Source organism: Paramisgurnus dabryanus, chromosome 21, assembly GCF_030506205.2.
Source record: "Paramisgurnus dabryanus chromosome 21, PD_genome_1.1, whole genome shotgun sequence".
Lineage (NCBI taxonomy): Eukaryota > Metazoa > Chordata > Actinopteri > Cypriniformes > Cobitidae > Paramisgurnus > Paramisgurnus dabryanus.
In genome coordinates, this window is record NC_133357.1 from 18,528,940 (window position 1) to 18,551,709 (window position 22,770).

Consider the following 22,770-nt stretch of genomic DNA (forward strand, 5'->3'; position numbering starts at 1 on the left):
ACAGTGTGGTTTCAAACACGTTTCATTGACATATTTTAACATATATCAGTGCCATTGATGTTTTGTCTGTATATATGCACACCAGTTTTGTTTATTTTGTAACGTTTGTTTGTCATTTATCATAGGCATTTGGCAGACACTTTTATCCAAAGCGACTTACAGTGCTTTACAAGGTACACATTTTTTTTATCAGTATGTGTGTTGCCTGGGTTCGAACCCTTAACCTGTCCTTTTGCACTGCTAATGTACCACTGTACCACTGAGCTCTGCAGGAGCACATAGCTTTGTAAGAACTACTTCAATGTCCTAATATAACTAAGGCCTAGTGCTGAATTAATCTAAACCCTGTCCGGGTAACCGACCCATAGTATATTTAATAATCAGTTTTAATCATGTGCGTGGGTTAAGGCCCACCATGTATAAAAACTGGGGTTGCAAAGGGGTGGAAAGGGTCCGGTAAATTTCCATGGGAACTTAATCTGGGAAATTTTGGAAAATTTCAAAGTGGAAACGTAACGGGAATTTATGGAAATTTACGGGAATTATTTGGAAATGTATTTAAACTATATCATGTACAAACATAAATAAACATTTTGTTTGGTCATAAGCAGAAATGCATGCAAGGCAATACGAAGTCTATTTTGTTTGCGGTGACGAAATTTACAGTCAAGTTCCCGGATGTGCCGGTAGTCCATATGGAGGTATTTTTTTAAAGGGAATTTGTGTGTGTGGGGTGGGGGATAATTTTTAGACAAATTTTTGTAAATATTTTACCTAAATGTTTTCTTAGTCAGTGTATTTGTCTTATCAATGGTATAATGCTGTTGCACACTAGCTTACACAAAGCACCAGGAAGTTTAATTTAACAAATGTATGTAATTTCTTTGAATACATGCAAAGATGGACATTTTGATATTATTTTGTGTCCAAGATTTAAGAAATTATCTGTGCATGTTCTGGAAGAATACAAGTACATGCGAGGGGTGTGGCCTCAACGCCCTTTCAGTAAGCAGCTGTGTGCGTGTGACTTAAGTGTAGGGGCGAAACAAAATTATGCTGCAAGATTTGTTTTAAACTACATTTAAGTTCCCTGTTATAGGCAACTCTGCCATTTTATTTTTTCAAATTCACAGTTTATTCCTATATATTCCTGTTAATTCCCTTGGAAAGTTTCCAGCCTTTAAAATTCCCAGAATTTTGCAACCCTAATAAAAACCTGTACGCACACAGGCACATATAAGGCATGTATGCATTGTTTTCCTACTCTTTTAAAAATGTTCCTCTGACCTAATCAAAAATCCATTATTCAGCTATTATTGAACCTTTAACCCTTTGATAACATAGTCATGCACATTTAAAATGTGACTGCTGTCCAACAATAACCGTATTATTCTGCAAAATCACAATAAAAGCAAGTCCAAATGGACAGTTGGCAAAGTTTGACTACTACATTGTGTGCAACAGTCAGAAATGTATTTCTAGCCAAGTTTTAGTCATGTTGTTCACACTTTGTGATCTGATATTTCAATGTTAAGTCTTTAAACTTCTTATTTATTCAAGGACAAAACACAAAGGCTAAGCAGATTAAATTGTAATTTATCCATATACTTACACACATTGATTTTAGTAACATTGTTGTGGTTTATATGAGTTTGCTTGTTTGTTTTTCCAAATCTTGGCCGTCTCTGTGGTGAGAAAAGTAAAATAAGGTTGGCGGTGTAAGTTCAGCACCGCCTTGTTTGCTTGATCAGTCGTGACAGAAATAGATTTAACGTTTGTTAAATAACAATGGCTGTCGGATGAGAGGCTGGTAGAGGCACGAGAGAGAGGAAAGGGTGTTATCTGGGCGACAGGGTAAGGCATATCAGGGCTTGAACAGAGGAACTCCTCCGACAGATGAGTCTCTATTGTTCAGTTCATATCCTCCTCCAGACCCGGTGTTCTCCATGTGTGGGTGGAAGTGACTTTTCCCTCTGTTGAAAATCTCAAAGCTGGGCTTTTCTTTATAAGCCCAAGCTTCCTTCTGAGAAGAAAAAGAACTTCCTTCAAAGCAGGTGCTGAAGCATGCAGACTGTTGATGATGGTTTGCGCAGTCGAGACTGGCTCTGACATACTTACAGAGATCTGAGGAGGATCTGCCTGCTTTGTTGTCGACTGAGACTGAGTTTTGAGTTTGAAATGTGATATTGCAGGTGACATCAGTTGATGATGGTACGTCAGCCAGCGACAGCTGTCTTGGATTATTATTAACAATACAATAGTGATCCAGTGATCACCATTTGTGTTCATTTAAATCAAGTAAATTGCTAATGTGGTCACTGAAGAGTTTGCATGGGTACGGCATAGATTAATAATAAAGTGGGGCACAGGTGTTCATTAAAATGCACCTGTTGATCAGCACCTGCATGCAGTTGCCATTTTCATACAAAGAATATAAGTGTGTGCGAATGAGAGCCGTTTCTGTTAAATAATTAATCTTGTACAGTTTTCTCTTTCACAAGGGTGACAAGCAAATCTGGATTCATTCACACAGAGGTGCATACAAACGCTAACCTACACAGACACGCTCTCTAAGACTTACTGCTGTTGCTATGACTACATTTCCTCTGCAGTAAATGTATTGTCTGACACAGTAAAGTCAAAGAATACTCCTGCTTTTACATCTACTCTCACTACTCTCTCCTTTCTCCACACACACAAGGCTTTATGGGTTTTTTTCATTAAGGCTTTATAAGACTTTAGTTTGAAGCCTGTCTCTTTAAGAGCTGCACACAATCAAAACAATACAGGTACACTGAAAAAACAAACTTTTTGGTGTAGTAAAAATTATAAGATTAACCCCCATAATTTCTACATGGTAATATTTTTTTGAGAACTAGATTTTCTTAAGTAAAATGATAATAAATACACAATTAGTTCATGTACAAAATAAACTGCGTTGGAATAGTAAGTTGTATTATATATTTTCTTGTATTATTTAACTGTTTTATAGTCACTGGACATAGTCCTAAAATTATTAAGTAAATCAAAAACTTTAGCACGTTCAAGTCAAAAATTGTCGTTAATTTAACTCAAGCATATAAAATCCATTAAACTAAAACATTCACGTGAAATAACCATACATTTCTTTGCACATGGTGTAAGGAATACCCACAATCCTTTGCACCTAAATATTTTGATTATTTAAGCTTTTCTTCAGAATAAGAACTGATAGGAACTTTTAATATTTGTTAAAGGTCCCGTTCTTTCTGTGTTTTTGAAGCTTTGTGTTTACAGTGCGCAATATAACGTGTTCATATTTCACGTGTAAAAAAACACATTATTTTTCACACAATTTACTTATTTTTATTGCGCTGTTTTCATTGTCCTCAAAACGGGCTGATGTCTTGTTGTATGAAGTCCCTCCTTCAGCAATACGTATTGAGTTCTGATTGTGTAGCTTGTTTAGTGTGTTGTGATTCAATAGCAGCTTAGCTTGCTGTTAGCTTAGCTTGCGACTGACGTATTCCTGAGAGAGGAGTTTAGTAAAAAAAAAACTGTTCTGCTGACGTCATTTAAACAGGAAGTAGAGGGCTGTAGTCCAAACCGGACGTTCACTGTAGGCTTTGAAAGGCGAATTCTGTTTGTGAAAATAAATCGCCTGGCAGTGAACTTTTAGCTTAATCATTTTACAGGTATTATTTATGCTATTATAGCAACATTACACACTAACTAGGATTAAAAATGGGATCAGAAAGAATGTGACCTTTAATGAAATGTCATTAAGGTTTACGCTCTTATATTATTGATGTTGTTTTGTTGTAAATGATAATTTTGTAAAGTCACCGTTCAGGTAATCAGTGTTTATTTGCATGAACCCTGTTCAGCACATTTTATTTTATTTCTGTGCACATGTCTGAAAATGCATGTCAAAAACCCAGTTTGTGTGCGTTTTATGTGGAAAATCAAGTTTATTTAATGAACTAAGTACATACAACTATGTTAAAGAAAATAACAAACAGTAAATACAATCTACCATACAACAGTAAATAAGATTTATTTTAAATTTTTAGGTCAGCAATGCTTCAATATTCAAAAAAAGTAATACACTTTACCTAAACGATATAAATAAATCTAAAAAAATAAATGGTAACACTTTACAACTTTTATGGGGTGGTGATGGTGCAGTGGATAAGACACACGCCTTTGGCGTGAGAGACCCAGGTTCGAATCCACTGTGATTGTGTCCCTGAGCCAGACACTTAACCACTTGTTGCTCCAGAGGCGTGCGACCTCTGACATTAATAACAATTGCAAGTCGCTTTGGATAAAAGCGTCAGCTAAATGAATAAGTAAGTAAGGTACATTAACGTGAACTAATAATGAACTGCACTTATACAGCATGTATTAACCTTTGTTAATTTCAACAATTACTGATACTTTATTAAAATCTTTTAACATTAGTTAATGCACTGTGAACTAATATGAACAAACAATTAAAAGCTTTATTTCCATAACTAACATTAACAAAGATTAATAAATACTGTAACAATTGTATTGCTCATGGTTTGTTGATGTTAGTTAATACATTAACTAATGAACCGTATTGTAAAGTGTTACCAAATAAATAAATCTAACTTCTAAAATAAAAATTATTAAATGACACTTATTTAATTAATTAACAAATGTTTCATGCATTATTAAGTAGATTTTATTTTAGTAGGTAAGTTGTACTTTAAAAATCTGTCAAATTTCCTTGAAAAAATCCTTGTAACAATTTGCACAAACTTTCTAAAGTAAATTTAGTTGTTTTTCTTTCAGTATACGATAATGGCTTTAATAGCTTCTATCTCTTTCTTCTTTCTTTCTTTCTTTCTTTCTTTCGTTCATTCTTTTGTAGAACCTTGTATCTTTGGTGCAACCGAAATGTGCATTTGACTTTCTAAGTGGTCATTCTTCCAGAAGTATTTTTCCATTTTTTCCACAGTGGGACTTAGTCACCATGAAATGAAAGTATCTGTTGGCTTCTGTTCTGTTTCATGACTGATTCTGTTCTGTGTCAAGAACTGGTTGTATCGTTAGGAGTTGGGCCATTTTGCTCATTGCCATTTTTTCTCGGGCAGAAACAAGTCTGCGATAGCCCTGCCCCACCCTCACGGCATTCCTTGTGACAGGAAGTGAAGAGACGTCTTTTTGAGGAGGGGAGGTAGTTAACGTATTGATTTAAAGATTATAAGGGCACATAAATAAAAACAATTAAACGCACGGATAAATCATTTATAAAAAAAACTGCTCGGAAAATGCGACTGCACCCTTTTTCCCCATTTTGGACATTTTTGATGCAGCATTTTGAAAAGTTGAAGCATTTTTTATTCGCTGCGGCATCTGGAGCAAAGCTTTGAGTGCGCTTGCCGGGAGGCTACATTCAATATAATGTAGTGACATATAGTGATCTATTGATTTTAAGTTATTGATTAAAAACCAATATATTTAAGTTCACTGATGGTTGGTTTGAAGGGAAAAACCCAACCTTTGTTTTTTGTTCTGTAGGCTACTTTATCTAGTCTATAATAAATGTATGCTGAATCATGTTTTTAAGGAGAAAATACATTATTTAGTAGGGATGCACCGATAGGATTTTTTTGGCCCGATACCGATTTAAACAGACAACTTCTGTCCGATACCGATACCGATATTAAACACTTGTATACAATACTATACAGTTTGTCTATTAGCTAGTTTATTTCTGCATCAAATAATTTTTTACCTGAACATGGATTGGATCTAATTAACATTCAACTGACCAACATAATAAAAGAAGCACAAATTAAGCTAAAACAAATATAATAAGACAACATGACAACCTTCAAAGGTGGTGTTTGCTATTCAGTATTTATTTTATTAACAACATTAACTCATTTTTTTACATATAATGGATATCTTTATGCAGTTAATTAATAAACAATCGGTATCGGCCTTTCTTGTGCTATTGCCGATATGCCAATGGTTTCAAATTAATCAAAAATCGGCCGATAAATATCGGCGGCCGATACATCGGTGCATCACTATTATTTAAACTGTTATTTTGTTGTTTACAGACTAAACACAGGGCAATCCAAAGTCAAAACACCTGAGCCCAAGCGAGGGACATCTGTACAGTTAACATCCCTTAAACTAGGTCAGATTTCTAAAGCATGTTCCCCGACCTAAATATTCAGCTGTAACCAGCAAAAACCTGGTTTGTGATTTAACTGTAGGCTAAAGCTCCAGACACACAGAGCCATCCTGACCTGTCTAAACACACACACCCTTTCCCCTTTTCCCTGTCTGGCTCAGGGACGCAGATGCCATAAAACCATGGTTGGCTAATTAAACAGCCAAATATGCTCATTCATTATCAACACACCTCTGGGGCTCATCATGACACACTGTACATGTGCTATTGGGGGTGGGGGGTGGGGTGTACCTCATGGGTTTTGGAAGAGCCTAGGGGATCCCCACGGCAAGAAGAATCCTGCAGCAAAGCGAGAGAGATGTATGTGCATGCGAGGGCACATTTGTGCAGTTCGTTTACAAGGGCTGCATAAACAAGCTGTGCAAGTTTTGCAACACAACACTACTTAGATCACACTCTGCTTTAACACAGGGAGTAAATCATGCAATTACACTTGCAATATAGTTTATCTTATAGTAAATGAAAGACTTCTACTCAACTAAACCAGAACTTATAAAATGATGCATGTTAAATGTCCCACATAATTTATGCTAATATCTGAATTTATTTATTATGCTAATTATGTACATAATTTTTTCTTAAGGCCACAAAGCCTGCAGTTGCATTAGAGATTGTGTGTGTGTGTGTGTGTGTGTGTGTGTGTGTGTGTGTGTGTGTTTGTGTGTGTGTAAACAGACATTCATTTAACAAGGGTTGACTGGACGAAATACATGTGTAAACCCCCTTCCAAATCACATGTGAAAATGTATATATAATATTAGTGCTGCACAATTAATCGCATCGCAATCGCGATGTCAGCCTGTGCAATTATATGACAGCAAAATGTTGCAATTATATTAAATAAATAAATGTGTGGACTTGTTAACACAAACTTTCTGATAACAGTTTGATGATTTTCCTTGCTGTTTAAAAAAAGAAAGAAAAATGAACAAAAAAGGCAGTGCACGTGTGGCATGCACGTCTGTGGTGTGTGTCGTCACTTATACCAGAGCGAAGATGGATGCAGAGGAGGTTGACAGTGATCTGGTAGCTAAAAAAAAACTCTATGTCTGTTGTATGGTGGTATTTTGGATTTAGGATTACTGACACTGAGCAGTTACTACATCACGTGGCAATACGAAAACATTTCTAGTTTTACAAATACACATTTTAGCTAAACTGTGTGTGGATTTTCCTTAGAACCCATCAAGTTGACTCATGATACTATTTAGTATAATCGCAATCGCACATCGCAATTTTAGCATCAATAACCGCAATGGGAAAAATTACCCAAATCGTGCAGCCCTATATAATATGAATAATATGACACTTTTAAAGGTTGGAACGCGCATAGCAAATGCACTACGTTAAACGTACATCTGTGTGTAATGATCCCGCATTGTTATAGCCGTACTACATCTATGGCATTGTTAGCACTGAAGCTGTGCATGTGTTTCTTTTTCTGCTTGTATCTATGGCGAACTAGGAAAGCTCATTAGTAATTGGAGGCATAAGACTTCACATTATTCCATTCCTTTCTTTAGTGCTGGCCCTCTATCCGATAAGTTTAACATTTTGCCAAAGACATTTGCTTTTTGAGAGATGTGTGACCCTCTCTGTAAAATCCCAGCTAAAGTCATGTTTATGTGATTTATTGTTTTCTACATAAAATGATTCATTTTGAATCATGTCAAAGATTGAAATTAATGTGAAATAAAAATGATGCTACTGTAATCTAATAATTAGATTGAGTTTTTAGCCTGGATTTCACAGACAGGGTCACTTACTGGATGGGACAAATTCAAGCATTCTCAGTCTCATGCAGTTGTTTTCTTTCTTTTCCACATTAATTCCTTAATTTCTTCTCAATCTCTTCTGGTATGACTCTTTCATATCAGTGTTCTCCACAGTCACATTTCTCGTTGAATGTCTCGCCTTTTAAGACGTGGTTGATCAAGGTTGTCTCAATTTAATGCTTACAATGAAAGCGCTGAACATGGCGTATGGTATGAAGGCACTTTTAGTTTTACCATAAATATTCTATAACAAGAGTATGTATGCTACTAGATAACAGACTCAGGAACATGATGTAGAGGAATCTGGAATATTATAGATCAGGGGTGGGCATCGAGGGCCACAGTCCTGAAGAGTTTAGCTTCAACCTTAATCTAACACACCTGAATGTCATTTCCAAACAGTCCTCAGCCTGTGTTTGATTAGGATTGGAGCTAAACTCTGCAGGGCTGTGGCCCTCAAGACCAGGAATTGCCCACCCCTGTTATAGATCATAGTTTACAGGTCTTCATAAAAATGTGTTAGTCCCTCTGTTGTCAAGAATTGTATTATTTCAAACGCATGATTGAGCATTATAAAAATTACCTGATACAGTAATTTCTTCACAATTTAAAACATAGGGTTCCCACGGGTCCTTGAAATTCTTGAAAGTTTGTTAATCTGGGGGAAAAAATTCAGGGCCCTGGGAAGTTTTTGAAAATATATACACATAGATACAGGTCATTGAAAGTGCTTGAATCTAGTTTATACAATAAGTTTTCTGGAAAAAAAACATATTATTCTCTGTGTAGTGTATATATAATCAAAATTCTAGACTTTTTAAGCACACGTGCTAAACTGTTCGCTTTAAATGCTTATATCTTCTGTATGCGAATGTTGATTCATACCGAAATACTTTTTTGCATAGTTGTGTTTGACACATGAAAACGTCTCTGAAACTGTTGTTCCCTGAGAAGGGAACGAGACGCTGCGTCTCCCTTGCCATACTTCCTGCATCCCTGTAACGCAGTCTTTGGCAATATTTCAGATTGCGATATACTTCCTGGCTCCCTCGTCACCCTGTCTTTGTAGTTAAGCCTCACCGTTGGTTGAATTTGATATACACATTCAGACACACTTATCCCTCGAGGCGTCCCCAAAGTCGCGAGTTACCTTGAAAGGGAACTGTAACAATTTATATTTAAAGGTAACACAATGTAACCTTGCTCTACCTTGAAATGTGTCCCCACATTTAGTCCTTGAATTTGAGGGTATTGGACCTGAAAAGTCCTTGAAAGGTCCTTGTATTTAATGTTAATTAAGGTGTGGGAACCCATAAAAACAGCTTTAATGTGACTCTACAACCTTATTAAAAAATCACATAAACAATAATAAAAACCTGATTTTCCCCACAGTGGGACTTAAAGAATGATACATAAAAATATAGGCTATAACTCTTTGAGACAAATTTGTCACTGCTAAGAATGCACATACATTAGATATATGAAAAATGTTGACCTTGACCTGATTGTAGATCAGTGGTAGTCAGAAATGTGGGAGAGAAATGTGTTTAAGGAAACAAATTTGACTATAGAGATTGTACTAGAACACTTTAGAATTTCATACCGCATCAAAAATGAATACAAACAGTTGCATTTATTGAACAAATCCAGGTTTTAATTATTTTCAGACATGAGACAAGGAACAAAACCTTTAAGCAATATTTAATATAAAATAGACTGTCTGAAACTAAGGAAATAAACAAAAATCCACCAATAATTACTTTTTCATTAATAAGTTACACATAACATTTCATACACAGTCATACCGTCTGTTGTTAAATGTTTTGATCCACAGACATTATTTTAAAGGGCTACAAAATTATGCACACCATTAACGTTTAGACTTAAGGAAGATGGTGGAGGTTCACCACAGCAAACATATATAAGAGTGCTACCAAATAAGACAACAATAACACATTTATATCAAGATAATGGCCTGTGAGATGCATCACATATTAAACTATAAACTAATTATAGATTATCATGATGACCTTATCTGTGCAGCCATTTGTTATGCTACAGTAAGAGAACTTGTCCATATTTTCACTTTTTCATCAAATTCTCGAGTGGTTTACAGACATACAATTCACCTTAACTTGCTAAGCAATAGTAGTATTAAGGATCTGTATTATGTAGCATGTGATGTAGATTCAAACTTTTCATGTGAACTGGAATCTGAATTAATGCAAATGATATAATACTGACAAAGTTCAGAGGTGCAGTTAAGGCAAAACCAGTTTGTATGTTCACTGTTTCTCCTAAGGCCAGTGTATCGTCCATTTCTTAAATGTACGTGGGGGTCCAATATTTTTGTCATCAGAAGCATGTGCGGGTACTGTACGCGCACTGCCGGATTTTGGAAACCCTGGTACATTGTACGCGTAGGTCGTGTATGCGCCTAATGGAGAATGTAGTGTGTAGCCCAGGAGATGCATTGCAAACGCTTGTGTACACGTACGAGTCAAATAAACTATGCAAGGCTGTGCGTTCGACCATGTTCGTACAATATCCAATATACAATTGACAGATTCCCACTACCAAATCTTTGGGATGGCGTTTAGTGAAAGGTTTACCCAGAGTTATTAATATAATTCATGATCAGATTTAATCCTGTAGACGTACATCTACACCAACCCTCAAAACCCACAGCATGCTTACTGTCATAATTCTGATGCATTTATTAAATTTATTTGGCCTTCTCTTCGACACGGTCATCTTGTGTTGTCCAGTTTACACAATAAGCTGATTGTTAAAGGTTGTAAACACACTCACCCTTAAATAACCGTCCGTAAGGCAACAATAACAAACCCCAAGGGTTTCAGTTTATGTTAATGAATGGGAAAAGCAGTTAATCTTACAAATGGGAGACTTGCATAATTTATTTACCAAACTGTCCACTTGATGAATTAAAATATAAGCTACAGTTCTGACCGATTCCCCGTAATCCCCATCTAAACTCACAATTCATGTCTACATGGCCATTTATAAAGCCAAAGCGAGGATTTAGTCATTTTATGATTAAGCATTACACAACCAGGGATAGTGGGATTTAAAACAGAGATTACTACCATGAGGTTTAGGTTGAGAGATAAGTCGCCATTGATAGTGAGCTGACCGAATGCATCACAATACAAACTTTTCATAATGAATATTAATGTAGCATCACATGTAACCTTTCAGGGGTCAGGACAGAGTTTTTAGATGAAAGTCCTGTTTTTAAGGATACGTAAACAGGCACATCCAAATTCTTATGTAACATTGATCAATTTTGGTGGATTGACGTATCTGTCAGTCCTTTAGTAATCTCCCATCCTGTTTCTTTCTGATCTTTTCAACCCATGTTCAAAATTACTTTTAAGAAAGATCTTATCCCCAAAAAACCCTCAACAGCTGGGACAAGTCTTTGTAGCAATCTCATATGCATTTGTTTGGCTATGTAGGGCAGTGCAGGACCTCACCCAATTTATGACCAACTCTTTAGTAGCATGAATGACTACAGTAAAGAAAGAGAGAGTAAACAATGTGCGTCAGCATCTCCAACACATTTGGATTCGATCAGTATCTTCGTATAGATATCTAAGCTAGCATCCTTATTTGATCTAGAGGAAATATTCTTGTTTAGCTCCTCTACTTACTCTTTCATGACTTCAAATCATGTCGCTTGTGTCATTGTAGATTATTCCCTTCCCTAATACACTTTTAAAACCTTAAAAGAGTGTAAACAAACTTGAGTGGTATTGAAATGGCAACTAATGCCAACCTGTATTTATTTATCTGCTCCTGCCTGACATGTCCCAACATTTAATCTCTCACATCCACTAAAGTGCAGACTGTGCAACAGAATGGCACCCTCTTGCTTTGAATATCAGCTTGCGTTCACAGTTCATACCTTATTCTTTTACACAAATGCAAGCTAACAAATTAGACCACAAATATTTTTGATGCACTTCACGTCCAATATTCCCTCTTTGTCCGACTGATCATTAATACAAAATGCAGTCCATGTAAAGCCATACGCTGGTAAAGGGAAATTAATTGATATTTTTAAGCATCTGCTCTTTGACGTAGAGATGAGTGTGTTTGTAGGTAGGGTGTCAGAATGGAAGAAGAACATAAGTATATAGAGAGTGGGTGGGATCATGAAAGTTTATGCCCTCCCCTCTTCTCAAAGCCCCTAACCAACCCTCTCATAGAGCACAGATGTGGATAGCGGCAAATGTGGGCTCACATGATAGAGCAGCTCTTGGTTCTCTTCTTGCTGAAGCTGGAACTCAGAAGCTCCGCCTTGCTGGGCAGGTGAAGGAGGCGTTTAGAGAGTCGTCGAGTTGGACTTTGCTTAATGGGTGGCTGCAGTTTGTTGAGACACATGAGCGCGGCTGAGCGAAACACACTGTGGATGCTTTTCTCTGATGTGAACGCAGAACATTCCAGGTACACCTCTGCTCCGACCTGCTTTGCTAGCAATGTTCCCTATAGGTGAAAAAAAGACAGGAGGACGTATAGCGTCAGGAAATAAACACAAGAAGGGTGTAGGAAAAGGAGGGTGTGATCGACTAACCTGCTCATGGGAAATGGGTGTCAGTCTCTGATTGGACAGCTCCATCAATGTGCAAACGTCTGTGCGCAGGTCCGTCTTGCAGCCGACCAGAATTATGCGCGTACTGGGACAGAAATCCATAATTTCTGCCTTCCACTGCAGAGGGATGCACATTGTTACACTACCATACCTGGCAATAAAGTATTTTGAAAACATCAATGTAAGGTGCATCACCTTTTTTAGGGCACTTTCAACGGTGTCAGGGCGACTTATATCGAAGCAGAGCAAAACGGCATCTGCGTCACTATAGCACAGAGGCCTGACGTTGTCATAATAAGGTGAACCTGCAATGGCAAACACAACAAAGATCAATAACACACACTTACTTAATGAATCCAAATACTAAGCATACTGCAATTTTGAGATTTGTTTTTATTCCATAAAAGTTCATACTATAATTGAAGTGAGTCTGACATGATTTTTTGTAAATTAGCATTTTTTATCAGACTCTTAATGGATTCTGCCAAAAAAGTGGTATTTCTGAATGGCCTGAGGCCGGGATTAAGCAAATTTAAAGGATTAGTCCATTTTCTTAAAAAAAATCCAGATAATTTACTCACCACCATGTCATCCAAAATGTTGATGTCTTTATTTGTTTAGTTAAGAAGAAATTATGTTTTTTAAGGAAACATTCCAGGATTTTTCTCATTTTACTGGACCCCAACACTAAACAGTTTTAATGCAGTTTAAAATTTCAGTTTCAATGGACTCTAAAAGATAACAAACGAGGCATAAGGGTCTTATCTAGTGAAACGATTGTCATTTTTCGCATTCTGTCCTGTGACGCGCCAATGCGACCTCACGTAATACGTCATCACGCCAAGAGGTCACGGATGACGTATGCGAAACTACGCCCCAGTGTTTACAAGTGTGAAGAAAGAGGACCGTTCAAATGATACTAATTAATGTATTTGTGTCAGTTTATTGTTTAAAATGGTCCGCAAATGTTCGTTTCATATATGTAACATGTGACCTTTCGACGTCATTGCGCAATTACGTGAGGTTGCGCTGGCTCGTCACATAGCCGGATGAAGAAGAGAAGTTGGGGTTTAAAAGTAGGCCTGGGGCGGTAACCGAATTACCGCCATACCGCGGTCACGTGACCCATGCTGCGGGTCTGAGCTCCTTACCGTCATAACCGCAAAAAAAAAAACACTTGAAACATTGGTCTGCACTTGTGTGTATATGTGGGGATGTTATACACGGAGCTTGTTAACAACCGCAACTTGTTAACTGAACATAAACTGATATGATTTTAATATTAAATTGTCATTGAGTAGAAATACAGGTGACGTTGTCTGCTATACTCAAGCACGGACACATATGCAGTACAAGTGATTTCTCATACAAATGGTTATTTTACCAGACCATCAGGGCAGCAATAATTTGCGTAATTTACAGGCTATTCAAAAATTAAGGATAGAAAAGTGGCGAAATGTCTGTAGGACAATGCATTAAAAAAATTTTTTTAACTGATAATATTAATCGTTCAAGTTGTTGAATGTTGAAATTGAAGAAATGTGGAAGGAAATAATATTCACTTTACATGTTCCTTAAGTAATTTGCACGTGTTTTGTATTGAAGATAAATAAATCATGTTATTTAACTCGTTGTCTTGCCAATAAACCGCAATGATTACCGACCGCGGTATAAAAAAATACAAACCGGCCCACCCCTATTTAAAAGTGCATATTTTTTATTTTTCTTGCCAAGAATGACAATCGTTTCACTAGATAAGACCCTTATGCCTCGTTTGGGATCGTTTAGAGACCTTTGAAGCTTTATTGAAACGGCAATTTTAAACTGCATTAAAACTGTTAAGTGTTGGGGTCCATTGAAGTCCATTAAAATGAGAGAAATCCTAGAATGTTTTCCTGAAAAAACGTAATTTCTTCTCGACTGAACAAAGAAAGACGTCAAAATTTTGGATGACATGGTGGTGAGTAAATTATCTGGATTTTTTTTAAAGAAAATGGACTTTTAACCGAAAGTATTTGATGAACGTATAACACGTGCCGAGAGCATTGGGTTAATATCATGATCTTATTTTTTACGAAGGTGCCATGTATCGGCTTTTGCATCTCTAAGCTCCTCAATTTCATAGGATGTAAATGGCATTATGTTAGGCATGTGCGTGTATGTGGGTAAATCTGAGAGATTCCTTTATTGACAAAGCGAGTTGCTGAGGAGGTCTCGTCCCCTGTGCACATTAAACCTCATCTTACTCTGTAACCATGGCAACGGCATTGAAAGATGTGCACATAAACACACTCGTATGGCTCTTGTATGTTGATAGAAAATAATGCAAGTCCATTAAAGATGCCTTAGATCCCAATATTTAGTTCTATTAGGTGTTTTCTGCTTATTAGAGAGTCTAGACTCAGATGGTTGGGGTTTAGTAAGTTTCTCTGGGTCACATACTTCTGTTATAAATGTAGACACTGAATATACTGAGAATGCACTATTGTACTCAAGCTGCCACTGGGGCTGTACCCTTTCAAAAAGTACACCTTTGCACCTTAAAGATGAAGTACAGTCAATTTTTTCATGTACGTGAGGGTGCGTGTACGTGAGTACACGTGATGCAATTTTCGCACGTAAAAAAACAGACTATACCCTGGGCTTAAAGATTTCATATTACTGCCTCAGAGGTACATATTGGTACCAAATATATTAATCATATTAGGAACTTTTTAAAGCTCAGGTACATGTTTATACAATTTTTTCACATGAAAGTGACATGTTTTGTAAAAAAGTGTGACACCTTTACTACTGATTGGGATGGGTTAAATGCACTTACACACCCGGAGCAGTGGGCAGCTATTACTGGCTGTAAGACGACTGACCTGTGACAGGTTTTTAGTTTCACTCTCTAACCACTAGGCTACAACTGACCAGGGGCGTCATGCACCAATATTTTTTAAGGGGGCAGAGTGTGCACACTTCACAGAAATTTGTGCATACACATACATCAAACGAATTATATTATATAGCTTTCAGTCTTTTCCATGCCACTTACATTTCTAACAATATGAGCGCCCCTGCCTTCATGCAAAAAACTCCAAAATAAAAGTGTTGACTCACTTTCATATCAAAATACTATTCAATCGGAATAATGACATGATATTGGTATCATATTTAAAACAGATACAACATGTTTTATTTATTTAAGTTTTGTTTAATGACTTGTTTAATTGTGTCATTAATGCATTTTGCAGAACAACTGCATTATGAAATTAATGTAATTTTAAATCCATAAAGTATATAAGCAACGAAAATGACATAAGCTATAGCAACGTGATTGATTTTAATGTTCAATAATGATTTAAAAAAATATGTTTAGATAAAATGATTGGAGGAACGAATTTTTGCATTAAATTTTACCTCATATGTGAGCATGTGTGATCCCGCGCCCAAGTGAACTCTGGCGAACTTTGGCGTTGTGTTTAGTAAAAGTAGAAATTTCTACTAATATAACGTCGAGACGGTCAGATTTTAAACCATACATTTTCTACACAGAGGAGGTTAACTGTACATTACCGTACAGGGGTTTGAAAATGTTGTGAGGGTTTCTTGCACGTTTTAATTCCTCAGATAGCCAAATGCAGCAGCAACATGAAAGCTCGTGAGCGCCATCACGCTGATGACGTCTGCGGCTGCTCTGACTGCAGCGCCTGCCGCCAGAAAGTAATGTAACATGTTGAAAACACTATCATAACGGCAAAAATCTCTGAAAAGTGACAAGGATGCAGCACAGAATTCATAATATTGTGCATATTAAACAGATTAAAAGACAAGTTACCGATTGATGGACGCTTGTTTGATTTTCAGGTTGCATGCAAAATCCATTTGGCTCAAAAAACCAAGGGGGCACGTGCCCCCTCAGTTTGAATGGGCATGACGCCTCTGCAACTGACCCATGTCATATCGCATCATATGTAAGACTTAACTGCATGATATAGATGTGTGAGAGGATATATATATGTGAACTCATTGGTAAAATATCTCTGTCATTGTGTTCTAATAATTGCCAATTGCTCTTCACACCTGGCTTTTTTCTGTTCGATCAACTTATTCGAAATGTTCTATTCCTCTTATCACATATCAATTGATAAGAGCTGTAGAAATGGTCCATACCAGAGTCTGACAAAAGCTTGGTTGTAACCTCTCATGGCTGTCTGCTCTTTGATCTAGAGAGCGAGTGAAGAGATGCCTGAAGCAGCAGAGAACCAGATGAGCAAATTCAATTACAGCTTGTGTAATTAGTTGTGATTAGAGTGTGTTTGTTCACGTATGCTGATGAGTGTTTGTGTGTGGGTGCTTGAGCCTCTACCGCTTTGCCAACGTTCCTCCCGCACGCCGCCACCTAACCAAGCCGGGCGAATTTAACAAAGCATAATGAGGGAATAGATTGGAGGTGCTTGATAAGCGCTGATTGGCTTTATAAATTATTTTCTCAAACTCTAAAATCTTGCAGAAAAAAATGCAATTTTCCTTCTTAATTCTAATATGGACTCAAGGTTAGGAAATTTAACTTTAATGATGAGCTAGTTTAGCTAAATCTGTAGCAGGAAAGCCTTGAGCTAAAATGGGTATGGACAGGAAGTATTCCTAAATTCCATTTTTTTTTTTAAAGAAAACTTACTAGTTCCTGAAAATTTAGGTTTTTTTTGTTAAATGTAAACATCTTGTCTCAATTTCACTAATATTTTAGTACCAATGCACAATTATATACTTGGTAAGAACAGATTAAACTTAGGCCAACAAATTTTGAAGATTTGATACAAACTGTAGTCAGTTTTATAAATATTTATTTTTTACAATACATTTTTAGTTAACACTTTACGGTTGTATTTGTTAATCCGTTAGTGATGTTACGTTCGTGAACGAATCGTTCTTTTTGAACGAATCTTTTATGTGAACGAATCGTTCTCGTTCACGCCATCCATTGACTCATATTTCTCGTTCACTGAAATTTCCCTCCCTTCTTGAGGAGCACGGACAAATGATGCGCGGCTTTCTTTCCGCCTTCAAAGAGTGACAAAACTACGAGCCAATGGCAATCGAGTATAAGCTGTGGCCGAGCATATGATTGGCTCAACGTACTGAATGAATACGCCCTTCACTGACCGAGCCGCTGTTTTGAGTCTGAACGAACGAGAGAGAGATAGAGAGATCGCGTTCTTAAACAAACTGAATGACTGGTACAGGTTACAACCTAATGAATGAGAGAGATCGTATAGATAGCGAGTGCAACATAAACAATCTTGTGAAAGAATCATGTGGTTTTATTTTAATAAAGTTATAGTAACCATGTGGTTTTATTTTAATAAAGTTATAGTAACCATGTTTAGCCGGACTATTTACCTTAATACAAATGATAAGCAAGGTAATTACTGTTGAAAAAATTGGTATTTCTGTTTAATATAGTTTTATATGTCTATATAGTTTAATCCACCCTTTCACCGAACTTAAATCAGTCATCTGCGTCTGAACGAAGTCTTGAACGACATGACCGAAATTATATGATTCGTGAACGAGGATCTGATGACTGACTGAACCAGAGGAGGCATGCACAGGAGTCTTTTTTTACAACAAATCCAGATTAGATGTACTATGAATGTACGTGTGTCTTAATATATTCAGTAACTTGATAAAATTATGCTTAGTATTTCACAATTTGAGCTTTATTAAAAACTAATGAGTTTTTGCAAAAAGTCATTCATTGTCTTATAACACATAATGACACACATCTTCGCCACCTATTGGCGTATTTTTGTAAAATTAAGAAATGGTCACTGAACGAATCAGTGAACGAGTCTGAACGAATCATTTTGGTGAACGAACTGAAAATGAACGAGTCACCTAAATGAACGAAAATTTCCATCACTATAATCCGTTAGCTAACATTTAATAATGAACAATACTTCTGCATTTTTTTAATCTTAGTTTTAGAAGTAGAAGTATTGTTCATTATTAAATGTTAGCTAATGGATTAACAAATAAAACATGATAAATGCCAGTCCTCCATCTCTGTGATAAATCTGCTCAACAAATCACAGTGCACCATTCCACGCACTGTAAACAACAATGGTGGTGCGTTGAATACACACAGAATCATAGTTTTCTTCATCTGCTTTGTACTTCATGATCAACAAACAAACAAAAACAAAATAATACTTTTGATGGCATTAATAAACTTGTAGTGGTTTTCTGTGACGGGGAAAAAGCATAAACCACTCGGGCACTCTGAAAAATGCTGGCTGTTGCTTGTTCTCACACGACAGCATCAAGCTTCTGTCAAGCTACATTGACCCCAGGGGATCTTATTAAAAGCTTTCCTTATTTTAAGTAAATGAAAATCGAGCAGGACCAACACATTTTACAGCTGATCGCTGTCAAAAAGTTCAGTGACGACGTCCCAAGGATGACAGCAGCAATGACAGTGTTATTAATATGACAAAGTAAGTGATTTGATTAATGCCATTAATGTTTATTTTTTAATCCGTGTATACCACTAGTCAACTAAATGAATATAACATGACAAAGATGAATGCACATTAAACTCTTCATTTACTAATACATTTTAAAATTAAAAGTTGTAACTGTTAACATGCACAATGAACTAACATGAACAACTGCATTGCTATAAACTAACTTTAACAAAGATTATTTCATGCTGAAAACTATATTGTTATTGTTAGTAAGCTAATTTATTTACTGATGTTAATAAATACTTGATGTAAAGTGTTCCAAATGTTTTTTTAAACCAAATTCCGCATAAATTTCTCAAGTGGAAAATTTTCATAAAGATTTAATTTTATTTATTTATTTTATTTTCGTAATTAATAATGATCATGACGTGTTACAGAGAAAAATGAAAAAGCTTAATGAATGGTGCCCTTTTCAAACAGTATCCATTCACGTATGCTAGCAAGTGCATCTTAAAGGGAAAGTTCAGAGAAAAATTAAACTTCTGTCATCATTTACTCTTAAGTTGTTCCAAACCTGTATAAATGTCTTTGTTCTGCTGATCACAAATGAAGATATTTTGAAAAATGTTAATAACCAAATAGATCTGGGGCACCATATTATTTTTCCTACTATGGAAGTCAGTGGTGCCCCACAAACATTCTACAAAATATCTTCTTTTTATGATCAGCAGAACAAAGAAATGTATACAGTTTTGGAACAACTTGAGGGTAAGAGCTATTCATTTAATTCAAGCAGCCAGACTTGGCGTCATTATTAAGCGTCACTGATACATTGCGTAGTACATAATCTAACACAACATGACCTTAAAGAACCCTGAATGCAATATGAGAGCCGTTGTGGGATTTAAAAGTGGTAAACCGATACACTTACAAAGATTCGTCTTTATAAGCGTGGGAAGGCTCAATGCAAAAAACTTCTTACTCTAGAAAAAAAATTGAATAATACTGGAATGGTTCAAATTAAAAAGAAAATATGGAATAAAGTAAAAGCTAGAGAGACTACATACTTTCTTCTGTAGTATGAAAACAATAATACCATTTTTTTATCATCTAACTTGTTAAACCCAAATATTAAGACCACATTCCACAGCTTTATTTCAGATAACCTAGCCTAAAAACTTCAGCTATCTCCTTTACTACCAGTCTAATCCTAATGGTGCTCATAATCAGCAGCTTACACAAACACAGACTAAACATTCCTTAGACAAAAGGCTCTAATCTAAGAGACCACAGCAATTGAGCTTCACTTTTCTATTTCCAAAAAGACAGTATCACTAAAAAGCCTACCACGTCATCATAGGCTTCAACCTTGAATCATAATCTTGAATATATCTCATAATGACACATTCCACTAAATGTTTAAACCAAAAAATGATCAGATCTTTTCTCTGACCATGTGACAGGCAAAATGTGAAGATGGCACACTGCCTACATCCAATGCTTGATATTGAGTCTCAGCTTGCATTTCTTGCCCCCCATCCTGACTCAGGGCTCAGGTGCTGATAGTGTGTCTGTCCAATATTGTTCAACTAACCTACTACCCAACATCTGTCATTACAGTAATGAATGCCCAAGTGACTGCACACATATAAACTTACTCAAAAAGTAAGACTGGAGGGTATTTGTTACATCACCATATGGATGATCTACAATGAGGTCAAAACCAGGCATGTGTCTGTTATTGCCAAAGATTCACTCGAAAAACAAAAATAAAACAAACAGGAGTACAAATCTTAAAATAACTAACTTGTTTACATTTTAAACAAGATTGTATGTTGCCAGCAATTGTCTACGAATAAAATGAGGTTCAAATGAAAATGCAAGTACGTCAAATTGATGTGTGATAAATTATTTATTTGGAAGACACGGAAACGAGAACAATTATATTTCAGACATCATAGAACAATATAAAGTCGAGAAACTTCAGGCTTATCTAAACCTGAATTATTTCATTGGTGAATAAGTTTTAAGATTTGATTTAAACTCACCATGCTTTTCTTTAGATAAATGTTTATCACATCATGTATCATTATTATCGTATCATACTGAATGGTATTTGATATGTTTATCCATGTTCATGTTTTTTAAATTATTTAATACTAAAATAGAGCAATTAAAGTAAAAAACAATTGTGCTCTTCCGGGTACAAGTTCCTACGAAGGAGTCTGAGATAAGTCATGACGTCATTCTTCAGCAACAGATATTTTATATTTTATCGTTCAGCACGATAACAAGCCTGGCGGTATTCATAACTCGTTTATCAATCTATTTAAAATGCCAATATGTAGTGAAGCTGTTATTTTAGGCGAGTATCACTCACCTGACGTGTCCCATAAACTCAGCTCCACACGCTGCTCTTCTAACTCCAGCCCAGCTGTGTAATTTTCAAACACTGTCGGGACGTATGTCTGAAAACGACATCAAACCAATTATACATCTTTAAACAGCAACAAAAACCGAAAAACATTTCGCTTATTATAAAGCAATGGTTGTTTGTTACAGAGGTGTTGATTTTCCAGATTCAGCACGTGCACAGTCGTATAGCGTCGTTATATTAGACATGCGTAGTGTGTATAATTAAGCCGTTTAAATCTTCACCACACTGCATTACATTCTCACATAAAATCTTCATTTGAAGCACATATCAACCTAACACAACTCGTAGATTCAATAACCAGTCTGTGAATACGAGAAAAATGACATACCTCAGGATAACAGTCTTTGGCCAACACTTGCAACATTGCGGTTTTCCCGCACTGAACGTCTCCTACTAAAACCAGCTTGCAACGCATTACCAAAGGCTGGCTGATTCTCCTCTCCTTCATTTTCAGTAGTACGGTGAACAGTGACACTAAACCTGTCCTGTATACGATGACAGTCCTGTATAACGGCACTGTTCAGTTTGTGACCGCATTCGGGTATAAACTAAATAGCAACGAAAGAGAGAAATACGGCACTGCGGAAATTTATACAGCTCTGGTATCCAATCAGCGCTGCGCTTTCCTACACGCGCCTCAGTTTCACTGCCCACCCACCCGGAGTCTGTACATTGATTTAGCAAATATTATGCGCTAGGTCTTCAACATCCAATAATAAACTCTAACAAAACAAGCTTTAAAATTTCAATACTTGTTTAATTTGCTAAAAAAATCTTTGAAAAAAAAACTGTTACTCGGTTTTTGTGTATGTAAATAGTTTACATAATGAATTAAGTATAAAGTTGGACTGTAAACATTCTTGAGACCTGTCATCCTTTAATAACAACCTCTAAAACTGATAACACAACTCTCATCCAGGCACTGCAGGTCTCTTTTTTTATGCCAGGTTTGAATTTTTTTTTACCAACGAGCTTATAAAATTGTTTACTTGTGCAGGTAGCAGTGTAATAAGCAAGATAATGTACATCCAGAATTTTAAGTGCAAAAATCATGAAATTAACCATATTTTTACCACAGTTAAAACCAAAATCCATGCTTACAAAACTAAAACCATTGCTAATAACCATAGTTTTGCTACAAAATATGGTTAAACCATGGACAGTAAAACTATTTTCCCAATGGTATCAATACACCAAAAACCATGCTCAATTTTCGTATGTGCAGCCCAGTGACCTTCTTATGCTGTCGAGATTCACTTTGCGATATCAACCAA

The 22,770-nt window shown here is 36.3% G+C and overlaps 1 protein-coding gene across 2 annotated transcripts; it reads right to left on the bottom strand.

The window, feature by feature from the left end:
- Positions 1–9,621: 9,621 nt before the first annotated feature.
- Positions 9,622–22,116, bottom strand: rnd1a (Rho family GTPase 1a). 2 transcript variants are annotated; one of them, XM_065286104.2, is made up of 5 exons: positions 21,825–22,112; positions 21,440–21,527; positions 12,800–12,909; positions 12,587–12,721; positions 9,622–12,498 (listed from the first exon to the last, which is right to left on the bottom strand). In XM_065286104.2, the coding sequence occupies exons 1-5, from the start codon at positions 21,942–21,944 to the stop codon at positions 12,253–12,255; spliced, it is 699 nt and encodes a 232-aa protein (XP_065142176.1). In that variant the 5' UTR covers positions 21,945–22,112; the 3' UTR covers positions 9,622–12,252. The 2 variants fall into 2 exon arrangements, with proteins under 2 accessions (XP_065142176.1, XP_065142175.1); XM_065286103.2 differs by having other exon boundaries at positions 12,587–12,909; positions 21,825–22,116.
- Positions 22,117–22,770: the final 654 nt, after the last annotated feature.